At 36.6% G+C, this 12,885-nt stretch overlaps 1 protein-coding gene across 1 annotated transcript in view; it reads right to left on the bottom strand.

Moving 5' to 3' along the window:
- RBFOX1 (RNA binding fox-1 homolog 1) overlaps window positions 1–12,885 on the bottom strand; it is a 1,184,784-nt gene that overhangs the window by 1,046,731 nt on the left and 125,168 nt on the right. Inside the window, exon 2 of the mRNA XM_065645206.1 lies at window positions 9,798–9,857. Coding sequence (XP_065501278.1) covers window positions 9,798–9,857 — 60 coding nt within the window. The remainder of the gene's footprint in view (window positions 1–9,797; window positions 9,858–12,885) is intronic.

A 12,885-nucleotide genomic window follows, 5' to 3' on the forward strand; every position in this document is an offset into this window, starting at 1 on the left:
AAAGAAGCTAGAGAGGCATCATTAGAAATTTTCCATGCCTATGCAAATTCTGTGATTCGAGTGCTACATTAGCATATTGTGAATGTTTGTGTCATTTGTCAGTGGGTGAAGATTCACAGAGCCACCTCTGTCCAGGGGGAGCAGGATGCAGTTTGGAAGCTGCTCTGCAAGAGGAAAAGCAAAAATAGACTCACCTGAACTCTGACATTAGGAGAAATCTCACCATATTGTTATCTGGTGAGTTCTTTTCTGTCCGTAATTTTATTTTATATGCGTAAAAATTCAACAGAATAAAAAACATACTCCGAAAAAAACTGGTCATCCAAACTTCTCCCTTTAAACACAGTGGTCTAAACAGTGTATTTCTGTATGGAGTTTGATTTGAAACAGCAGAACCTTTTTAGCCAGAAAACAGGAAATATTCAGAAAAAATTGAAAATGTTTCCTTTCTGTGACATCCTTCAAGACCATCCTGTCAAAGCATTGACTCTTCCTCCCAGTTAGAGTAAATCATATTATAATTGTAATGATACATAAAAAGACTGTTAAAAACAAAAACAAGATTTCTACTTTCGACATTGAAAAAAAGCCCAGTATAATTTGACTGAAAAAGGAAAAACTTGTTTTACAAGCTTAAAAAGATATTTTGACTTCAGCTAACTTTAATTAACTTTTACACCTGCACTCAACCAAGTAGCTGAGGGCTAAGATTAGCCACAGTACATGAAGCTAACGGAAGTTTAATTCAATTTTTGTTATTTATCCTGGTATTCTGCAGGTATTTATTCCTTTAATGAGCAAACAAGCATTACAGATATTAGAACAGATTTTCAACATCACAGATATTTATGTCACTGGAGGTAACAGAAAAGATTTTTAATTGTGAGGCAATAAGTTGTCATTTATTCCCCTAAGTATCCTCTTCTACACTGATGCTTTTCATCTCAAAACTTTCATCTCACCAATTCAGACCTAAAATGCTGCTCACTTTGTAGGCTGGATTTGATGTAAGTTTGTCTCATCAGGACACATCACTTCTCCAAGTGGGTAATTCTGCTTCTGGTTTTCTGTCTCATTTCACTGGTGTACAACACCTTTTTTGAAAATTTTTTGTTAATAGTTTTTGTTTCACTACCGTTTTTTAAAAAAATTAAATTTTGTTTTAGATCCATTGCATAATTGTAAGCAACGATTTTTCCAGCAACATTAGATTCATTATTCCATTTAGGAAAAAGTGTTTTAAAAACTGGTATTTTTAAGCTTCCTCAGAGATATTTGTAGGTAAACTTCACCATTCACTGCTGCTATTAGGGTGCTTATGGATCAGATTCCAGTCCCTTAAGTCCTAGAGCCTTGCATTCATTCCAGTGACTCACATTTTGTTGCAACACTCATGAAGTGTTTCATTAATGGAGATTGAATAGCAAACACCCACACTCTGGCACATCCAGTTCAAGCCTCACAGTTTCACTTTTTCTCTTTACTGGTACTTTCACACATTTGTTTACCATATTTCAGATGCTTGAGGCCTTGATAACATCATTATAGAAATGTTTAATTAAACCTACACTTTAGTCTGAAAATATTTGGCATTAGTAACAGCTACAACTCACTATAAACACGAAACTGGCAAGCTTACTCATGTGAGATTTTTCAGTGGCTTTTAAATAATGGAAAATCATATGGCATAAACCAGATATTTAGATACATACTGTAATGCTGAATTATTCTACCATGGCTTTTCATAGACAAATGAGAAAAATCAGCAGATCTCTTCCAGTGTTAATATCTATATATTTAAAAGAAAACAGTAGCAATATAGAAAACTTGTACATTACCTAAGTAGACAGAAGCCCCATTCAACTGAATCATCAAAAGAAAGAAAGAAAGATACTGCAGATGCAAAAAAGATTAACAAGTTCAAAAACTGTTTAGACAAAATCTTAGGAAAATATTTATTACAGGTTATTAAAGGCAAAAAAGGAGACTTCCTTAACAAGCCATTGTATCCAAGTCGTAAGATGGAGAAATGTTGGAACTAAGCTTGTTCTTATGGGTTTCTAATACCTGTTACTAGCCATATTAGAATAAAACATCATGCATGATAGTCTCACCATATATAAGCATTGTCGTGGTCTTAACAACACTTTTTATCTTTCTTACGTATGATATTACTGGTAGTTTTCTTCGTTTTTAATTTGAAAACACCGATAAGCAACATGCAGAATTTACAACTGCTTCAGTTACTCTCAAACTTTTTTTTAAAATGTCAATACTACGAGATTGCTTTTAGGAGCTTATTTCTTTCTGCCTTCTTTTTATTACTATTCTGCATTAAATGGATATTTAGCTATTTCCTCAGAAGCAAATATACACTTCCTTCATAGCTCCTGTGGAACTACGTGAGCAGTCAAGGGAAGAGAGGATCAATATTTTAAAAAGAAATCAAAAAGCAAGTGTCTTCCCTTACAAACAATAAAATTAACAGACTATTTTCAGCCATTTGGTCTTCAACCTAAATACACTCAGACTGCCAGAATCTCCAAATATGGTAACTGCAAATTAAATTGTTTTAATTTTTGCACATAATTTACATTTCCCATAAACTAATTTACATGCAAAATCATATTATGTGTGTCTATTCAAACAGGTATGCCACAAATCCTTATTCTGGGTCTGAGAGATTACTGCTGAAGTGCTTTGATCTTTCTCAAATGGACTGTTCACGTGCTTTGGGTTAAAAATATCTTCAAGTTCTCTGTGATATGAGGACAGTAATGAAATCACTTCTTCAGTTATCTCACCTTTTGTAAACAGTCTTTTTAAGAAGCATAGTTAGAATCAGAACATTCTGTTCCCCAAATAGGATGGCCATTGGGGACCATTCCACAGAGAGGCAGCTGCCGCTTTCTAGACGTTGACTTGAACTCTAATTGTCACAATTATATGCTATAAGACTTGGTATGATTTGACACGGATAAGGACACGGACATTATCCTTGCACACTCACGCTAATACGGCTGAGAGGACAGTGTCCACTGCGCACCCTCAGGTAGCCCACTATAAACATTCTTCCTGGAACAAAGTCAAATTATATTAGATGGGATTTTCCCAGGATGCTGTAAGACAGCATCCTCCAAACCAGATTTGATTGTCTCCAGGGAAACCTGATGTCTATTAGCAGCGAAACACATATACCATCCAACATAGTAGGTACCTAATTTCCATCTTTGTCAGATTAATGCTTTCCCCGTAAAAGAAAAAACTGTCATGACAATAAACTCCAGACATTTTATGTACCTGAAATTTCTAAGCAGCAACCGAATTAAAAAAAAAAAAAAAAAAAAATATCTTTCTTCCAATAAAGAACAGAAAAAATATGCAGATACTCATAAATTTAATTTAATCTGGGTTTTTTCAGTAAAAAAAAATTAAAATGTTCTATATTCAAAATAGATTATCTTCTACCATTATTACATATATTCTCTGCCAGGTAGGAGTAGAACTGCTGAAATACCACTCCACCCATTTCACCAAGAAACACGCTTCATGCTCACCAGAGAGCCCAGGTGATTTGGGAGGCGGCAGGGGCAGAATTTGCCTTTGCAAAGCAAAACCAGAGGCAAGTACAGGAAGCAAAGGAATTGAGTAAGTGTCCCACATCATATATAGCAAAGTTGAATCTAGTACAAAACATTTTTCCAGAAAAACAACTTTGGAATAACATGATGACAGCCGAATTTCTGCTCTGAAGCACAACATTTGAATCCTCAAAGAGGAGAAAACATTTCGGTAAGTAAAGCTTGTGAACTACAATTTCCTAGAAATTGTCACTAGATGGCATCTTGTCATCACACTTTAAATCTTAGAGTTCATCACCATCGTCATTCCCTTGTGACAGAAAATACTAAACAGAAAGTGCCCTGATGAGATTTTGGTTTACTGTGATGCATGAAAACCTGGGGTTTCCATTACACAACACATAGTGTCCTACTGGAAGTCACCTCAAAAATTGCACAAAACTAATATTCGTAAGTTGCCTCTTAATACACATCGCAATGCAAATATAAAGTAAGATTATTAATAGCAAGACTATTAAGGGGAGTTAAAAGGGGCCATTGGGGGGGTTGGCTGCTTGTAGGTTTTTGTTGTTGCTTGGTGGGGTTCTTTTGGTTGGACTTACGTGGTTTTGTGTTTGTCTTTGGTACTTTTCCCCCCTAACTTATATTTCTCATCCATCAGAATTCTCAAAAGCTTTTATTTCTGGCTTTCGGAGACATTTTTTTTCTGATTCTGAGTATTGATACTTTACAAACATTGTTAATACGAACATAATGAAAAAGAAAACCAAAGAAAATATTAACTGAACTATAAATACTGTTAATCTTAATAATGCATAGATTTGCCTCTAAGGGAACAATAAAAGCATCAAAATTAATGGTAAGCAATTCTCATAATGCACCTAAATAGAATTTGCTTGATGGGCAGCTATACAATAGTTAGAATCTTGCTTGTGCGAATATTAATGCAAATTAATAATTATATTCATATGTGTTCCAGTACCACATGTTCACAACTCCTGATTGAAAACCAAACAAAAATAAAAGATTCAATGAAAAAGTTGGGCAAAATTATCACACTGTCTTTAGTTTCACTCAAATTATATAAGTCGAGATTCACAGAACTGCTGTACGAAATGTATATTTATATCCTATTTAGTACAGTCTCTTGCATTCTATCTATGGGAGCACACTCCAGCTCACAATTTAGTACTGCTAGCAGTGAAAAACCGCAACTTCTATAGAACTTTTATACAACTGCCATGCGGACACATCCTTTTCCTGTTTTGTTTTTTTTTTTTTAATCTATTTACTTATTCTTAGATGATGGGTATGCTCACAAGCTCCTTCCCAAAAGTCTGCTAAATTCCAGTATTTAGAACTACCAAAACCCGAATATTGCTAACGGCAAAGGCATTTGTTTTTCTCCTTTTCTTATTCTGCAATTCCTTTTAAAAGAGCCCTGTTTCAGTTCATTTCACCCACAGAGTGTCTTCCTTAATCTTCCAAGCAGAAAAGGTATGTGACCAAACTTAACTGAGAGCCTTTAAACCTCAGGTTGCCTTCTCCTTCCTGACTAACAATGTAAAGAAAAATCTCAATAGATGCTCACTCTGTTCATGAATGGATGTGTCTGACTATGTGTATGGAGCTGCTGTCCAACCCCAGCTTTGCTTCCCACACCAGAACCATGAATATTCAAGAAGATGCAAGGATCTTCTATCAAACACCACCTGGCATTTCAGCAGCTCTCTTGATTCACATGCTTGTTAGCATTTGAATTTCCAGCTGCTGGAAATTGCTTGTTCTTATTTTATTTAGATGGACTTTTAGCTGCTCAGCTGAAACACAAAAGCAGAAGGACTTCTGACAGTGAAAGGAGGGCAGCTATGAGAACAAAGCTTTGCTTAGTGTCATCTCTACTGGCAGCCATGACAACACCAAACTATTTTAATCAACAAAAAAACCAACCAACCAAACAAACAAAAAATCAACACATCAACCTCTGTCAACTTATCCTAGAGATCTGCTCTTCTAAGAATAATAAACCAGCTACAACTTTGTAGACATCCACAGCATTGCTGCTCCAGGCAAGGCTAACCCCTGATAACAAAAATTCAGCAAGGTGTGCACCTACCTTAATAACACACAAATCATAACCTGATAGAAGAGGAAAAGGGTATCGATGTATTAGAGGAGTTTGGATGTAGAATAACTGGTTTGTGTTAATCGAATTTATCATTAAATAATATATACAATTTGAGGCTTTTCTCTATACAACCTATATAGTAACACTATCTCATCATCTAAACGATATTGGAGTATTTCCAAGGAGACTATTTCCAGCGAACATGGGCTGCACCTCCAGCCATTGGGCCACACATCTCATGTGCAATAACAAGGAACAATGACCCTGTAAACAAATAATGCAAGGAATAGAAGTCAAGGTTCTTTAACTGCTTCTAACTTTTCCTAACAGCTGTGGATTAACACAGCAATAGATTTTACATGCCTGAACACTCGAAAGGAGCCAGAACTTGTGATGTAAAACTTGACAAAATCTGCCCACGTTAGGCATCTTGGGTAAAATTTTTACCTCATTCTGAATTCAACTCGCATGTAGTGAAACCCATAAAATACTCTCAAATCCACATCATAGAGCTGTGAAGAATCTTCCTATATTTTGCAGCAGTTCCATAGGTTAGGTTGCGAATTAAAACAAACCAACCAACCACAAACTAAGATTTTCCCCAGATTTTTTTCATTCTTGCAATTTATATCAGTTCTACAGTATTATTTGAGATATCTGCACAACGTACTTTCACTTCTTTCCTGCACATAAGACTCTCCACTCCTGCCCAACATATTATCTAAATGCTCTGTGATGATGGTTAGGGAGGTATTAGTGAGAGATTTATTTAATATTTTTTATTAAGAATACTGGTGCTAAGATACATTCTATTCAATAGGAAACTGAAATATAAAGAAATCCACTTTTTTTGCAAGCCATTATCTCCAGCTAATAGATATTTCCCCCGAAGCAGCAGCAGAGATAAGGTAACTTCAGGTAGCTCGCACATTTCTATTCAGATCACAGGCAGCAATTCTTGCAGCAATTTTATTTCTCAGCCAAAGTCATTATTGTCCCTACTGAATTACCCTGAAGAGTCCTATTTTACTCCCAGTACCTCTTCTCGACATCTCTTGATTAAAACCAGTACATGATATTTGTTATCAAATATCAATATATAGACAAGAATTTGAGAAATGGAGACTGAGGAAAAAGCGAAGCCATTTTAGACAACTTAAACCTTTAAATAAGCAGGAATAGGATTTTAAGGTAGCCTAGGAAAAGAGTATGAAACTGCAAATAGAAGAAGAGTACAGCGCTTAGAGGAAACCATAAGAAAAGGGTCAAAAATGGCAGAATCCCAGCCCAAGTACAGCCCTCAAGATTCCAGCAGCTGGAGATTTGACACCTTCCTAGAGCTTCCCCATCAGTCAGCTTTCCTGAGCTCCACAGCTATAACTGATTGCCTGACGAGATTTAAGAACAAAGGAAATGTCTTAAAAAGCACAATCACTCAGCTTAATGAAAACATCTTGAATTATTTAACAAACAATCTACTAAGCAGCTATACCTATCAAGAAAGATGAAGTTTGATAGACCTGATTCACCACCCAGTTACCACTGTAGCTTCATATCACTGTAAATCCAGCCATCCCAATAAAGTCTCAGTTGTGCAACACAGAAGTAAATTCAGTCTACAGGTTTCAGCTGCATTACGCTTTCATACAGGATATGTCACTAAGAGCAGGAAACACAGCCAACATAAAAACAAAACAACAGAACAAACAAAAAACCCCAAAAAAAACACAGACACACACACAAAAACCACAACAAAAAAAACCCCAAAACCAAACAAAAACCCCCCACCACAAACAAAACCACCAAACAAACAAACACCACCACACACACACCTCCCCCAACTCGAAATAAGCCTGACAGGCTGTGGAACCAGGTCATTATTCAATAATTCATTCTTAGATCCATTTGAATTCTCATCTGTCAACACTCCTTTTATTACCAGATTGTTCTATAAGCAATGACCTGGCAACATATTTGAAAAATCTATGTATTCCTTCTCATTCATCACAACAAACAATTTTCCAAGCAACAGAGACAGTGTAATTTCAAGAGAAATAAGCTCAACGCTTAACTCATTATTTTTTATGCCATGGTTATGTGGTATCAGGAATATCATGGAAAACATGAAACTATCTTCTTCCCATCAAAACCTTCTTCAGTACATCAAAATACACTGTTAAAGATGCCTTTATAACTTTTCCTCTCACTCCAAAATAAGCAAAAAAGCAATAATTAAAAGTCTGTAAGTTACTGAGGCTCAAGCAAGACAATGGAAATCCTGGTTTTTAAGTCAGTACTTTGAAGACTGAAGACACTTTCTTACAGTCAACAGCAACTAAAGGATTAAATCAAAGTAAAAACAAAAACAAACACACAAACAATCAGAACTTCTAGGTTCATTTTGACCAACAAAATCTGTGAAGTCCCCACCTCCACCCTTTTCTTCAAAGAGAAGAGGGAGCTTTTCAATATAAAATGAACAGTGTTTATAAAAGCTTGTTCTGCACTTGTGGCAGACCATTTTCTATTTTAGAAAATACATTCAGCCAGAAAGAACAACAATACATCATTATTCAAAACCTTCATTTTTAACCAATACAAATCTAATTTCAATGCAAATATAAGAAGCACAAAAGTTCCTAAAAATAAGCCTTCACCTCTGGCAACATGATTTTACAAGTTAGCTTTTGACAAATTAACAGAAAGGCTGCAACTTTTCAGTAGCTATTAAAGCTTTCAAGAGCTGTTCTGGTAGGAAGGAAGAATCAGTGTCAGTGCAGAAAAAATTATTGAAAGAAGATATTCTTCCAAAACTTAATATTCAAGGTAAAAAAGGATTCTGTCAAATCGTCATCATCAGATAAATTAAAAACCTTCTGTATGTATTTTGATCTTTCAGATATTTTTCTGTTTATGTGAATGGGACTAAGTGGTTTCAAAAGGCAGTGATTTCAAACTGACAGTGTTCATTTGGAAAAAGTCCAACCGCCTCCTTCTTTCAAGGAGCTTTCAATGTTTAAGGTTCATGTTTGAAATCACATTAATCATTCCTGCAAACAAGAAAAAAGGGTTTGCCAAATACTTGAAATATTGTGTATTTCTGTATTTTGATATAAATCCACATCCCTACAACCTCAAGTCTGAGAGGATACAATTTAGATAATCAGAATTTTTAAAAAATCACCAAAAACAAGAGGAAAAAAAAAAAAAAACAAAAAAAAGAAACACCATCAAATGTGCATAAAGTGATGTCAATTATGGTCATCGTCCTACCAGAGGCACTCAAAAAGGCCTTATGGCATGATATTAGTGTTTTAGAGAAACAAAAAAGATGAAAGAGACTTGACTGCAACAAATTATGAGCTCTTAATGACATCAAACAGAGTTGAATATCATCAGCGCCTTTCACAATCAGGCCTATAATGCCTTTGCATAAACCTCTTTTACAGTACACTCATTTCCTGCCAAGTGATAATATTCTACGGACAATGAAGAAGGATAGGTGCAGGATCAGACAGACACAGACTGGATTACTTCTGTCCTTTCAGCCAATACAAGATACCTTCTCTTGGTCCAGTCCTGCTCATCTCTCAAGCAAGTAGTGGCACTACTCTTGTGAACACTTTGATCTTGCATGCCACTGAACTTGTCCAAACTTCTGTTTTCTTTTTCTGTACCTACCCTCAGTTGGGGACATCATTACAATAGGAACCCCGCCCTATAATTTATTCAAATTGTGTCAATTCAAATACGATCCTCCTCTGCACAGCATGAGATACAACCTGAGGCCAAGTCTGTATGTTGATACGATACAGTTAGTAGCACACTAGATAGATTCACTGGGCTGTTAACGAACTCACGCTGCAATGACACTAATTAGTTTCTAGGTAGTTTGGTAAGAGTAATCCTTTGCTATACTATATATTCAAGTATTAAAGAGCATTTAAGCAATTCAAGTCCGGTCACTTCAAAAGCAGCAAGGTGTCACAGGTAAAAATTGATTCTACTGACTGATGACTGAAGAAATTTAAAAGAAGATCTAAACCCAGTTACGGAATCTAATCTTTCGGCAAAATGCTTCTACTTACTGGACCTTGAGGACTGTTCCTGGCACTGGAAACCAGCGTTATAACATCAGATTTATAGTCCTGAAAGAAAAAGGAAAAAAACCCAAAACCAACAAACAGATTAAACAGAATACTTTGCACTTTACATAACAAGAATAAAGATCAACATTGAGCACCACTGTAATTAGGATCAGAGGAGCCATTAATAAAGCATTTGATTACAGACATTTTAATTGGCAATCAACTTATGCTTTAGATCCTCTTTACTAAATAACACACTTTTTTCAGTTTTACTATAATGATCCCCAAAAAGGCTGGTATTCTTACCCCTGTTTTATAAGGGTGAGGGTAGGAAGGGCAGGATGATAAAGCCACTGCCTTTCCAAAGCTCAGACAAGAGGTCCAGTACACTTCCTAAGCCAGGTAAACACAGCCTTGCCAGAGACATTTAGATTCTCAGCCGCCCAGAATTTTCTTCGTACCTCATGCAAAATAACTCTATATTCCATTAGAAGGACCCTGGTTTATTTGCCTGTTTGGCAACAGCCATATAATATTGTTGCAAACCCCTATAGCACAGTCAAGGCAGGTTTACAGCTATGCTGGCTCATCATCCTCGCAGAGAGGTCTGCATTTTTGTCCACCCTAAAGCAATGTAGAACTCCTGGTTCTCTCTCTCCTTAAGCTTCTCCTACATCCAACCTGGCATTCCACACATGTGGACACAAGGCAGTTTGGGACTTGGACGCATTTGAAGTCTTTGCAGTCACAGAAGGACTGAAAAAAAAACCCCACACCAACAAAAACCACAAACTGTTGTATAGCTAACATGAGACTAAGTTGACTACACTGTTGTTAATACAATACAGAAACAAAGGCATATAGAGGTTTTTAAATAGCCATAGTATCTAAATACAGACACATAGCAAGACTCTAGTCAGTAATTAAAACAGAAGTAGTTTTAGAAGGACACATTAGAAAGTAGTTGGCATAGTAAATCTTTGTCTCTTCCCTAATGGATACAGCCAGTACATTCATATTTATATTTTGAAAAGGTCTCCCAGGGCAAACCTCCTGTTGTTTTGCCTTTCCTGTCAATAAGATCGGATTTGCATGTGGAAGTGAAGCTATGCAGAACCTCTTAACATTTGGGAATCAAAGTCTGAAAAGACAAAATTGAGGCGGGTCTGGCAAAGAGAGCAGAGGTAACTTCTGTGAACTTCTTTAGATTATAATTATTATTAGTAGCAGTATTTTCAAGTATGTCTCCAGATATTAACCTTCTAGATCTTTTATTTTTGGTGATATGCTATGATCCAGTAGACAGAACATATTTCAGGGAGTTGATATTAATTCTCTGGTACTTCACTGCATGACCTTTCAGCATTTCACCCCTCTGTATCCCAGTTTACCAGTTAACATGTGGACAACTATACCACTTTCTTACCTAAAAAGAAGCTTTATGTCTGTAAACTGTCTCAAAAGACAGCTGTTGCAGAAACATAGCAGCTGGAAACATTACATTTGCCACTAACATGTGAAAAAAAATTATGGGCTATAAAAATTAACATCTCTAGTGGTATGAAAAAATGTTCTCGTTATTTTTAACTTTTCCTCCATGTGTTATAAGTCACAAAAGGACCTTCTTATGCAGTGAGTGCCCACTAACACACGAGCTTCCAAAAAGCAGAAATAGGAATATCAGTTGCTCGCTCTCTGTTCAACTTAGTCATTGTATACATTTTCTTCATAGGACTTGCCAAGAAACAGACTTTACAAGACATACATAGATGCCAAAGTACCATCAAAATTGGCCGAACAGACAAATTCCTACAGTCCAGCTGCCCCTGTTTCCTACAAAGGAACACAGTCACTTCTGTCCGCTGTAAGAAGCTGTAAGCTTTGAGATTGACATCAAACAAAGCCACCAAGCTAATCATCTGTTCAGTTTTCTAGGCTGCATAATTTAATAGTACTCCCACTTCTTTACTTGTTGCTGTATCACTGATAAACCAAGCATTTTCTACCTGTTCAGGTTTTCTTCATGTTTACTCATTTCACTCTCCTGCTTTCATCTTTCTTTCACCTGAGCTCCTCTATTGTATTGCCACCACCCACGTTTCAGCCACCCCATACTCATTTTACTACTCCTGCTTTACTATGCCCATCCTACAAATAGAATGGATATAGAGATACAGTAGAGCGTATGTTCAGCTATTTGTATTCAATGGCCATTACCTTCTACTCTGTCTCGTAATTAGCATTCTCCTCCCCATTATGGAGCTCTCATGCATGGGTTGCACGGCTGACCTTGGGTCACAGTCTCACGGTGCTTGTGAAGGGCACGGTGAGAATCCCAGCCCCACAAGCCAACCGTTTTGCAGGGGTGTTGCTCTTGGGAAACTCTGTAGGAGAGACAGGCTGGCAGACACACAGAGCCAGCAGATTTTATTCTACACAACTCTCTCTTTTCCAGAAGGCAATACCCTGAGTTCCAAATAAATATGCTATTTTAAACAGGTATTTTGCAAATATCCTTCCCTTACTGCTAGCCTGTTTCCAAACATTGCACAGCCCTGTGAACCACTAACAAATTAATAAACAGGTGTGAACTGATGTTGCATATGGGACACCTACTTGAAAAGCTTGTGATGTGCTCCATATTAATAACACACTTGCCACTTGTGATAATCTAGGGTGCATTGAGCCAAAAATAAAAGCAAATTTAGCAAAACTCCTCAGGCAAAAGTTATTTTCAGGAGAACAGAGAATTCTAACAATAGTCCAGACTAATTTAAGTCTGTTAGCAAGAGCCTGACTCGCTTCTCCAGAAGCCTGGCCTGGACAGGTTGGTGTCTGCAAAACACCAGTCTCCTTCTATTGCAAAGACTGAAATAAATCATTCATTCACTACAGCTGTGATAATAGCATTCAAGTGCAGCTTTCTGACATACAAGAGAGATTAATTCTCTGTTCCCAGCCCCAGGATGATCACAATGTTTTTCATATATACAGCATTTTCCTATACACTGTTTCTGTATTTAAAACAACAACAAAAAAGATTTTGTGGAGTTGCATTCACACTTGTTTTCAGGTAATGTGTCATAAC

Source organism: Caloenas nicobarica, chromosome 14 (assembly GCF_036013445.1).
Source record: "Caloenas nicobarica isolate bCalNic1 chromosome 14, bCalNic1.hap1, whole genome shotgun sequence".
NCBI lineage: Eukaryota > Metazoa > Chordata > Aves > Columbiformes > Columbidae > Caloenas > Caloenas nicobarica.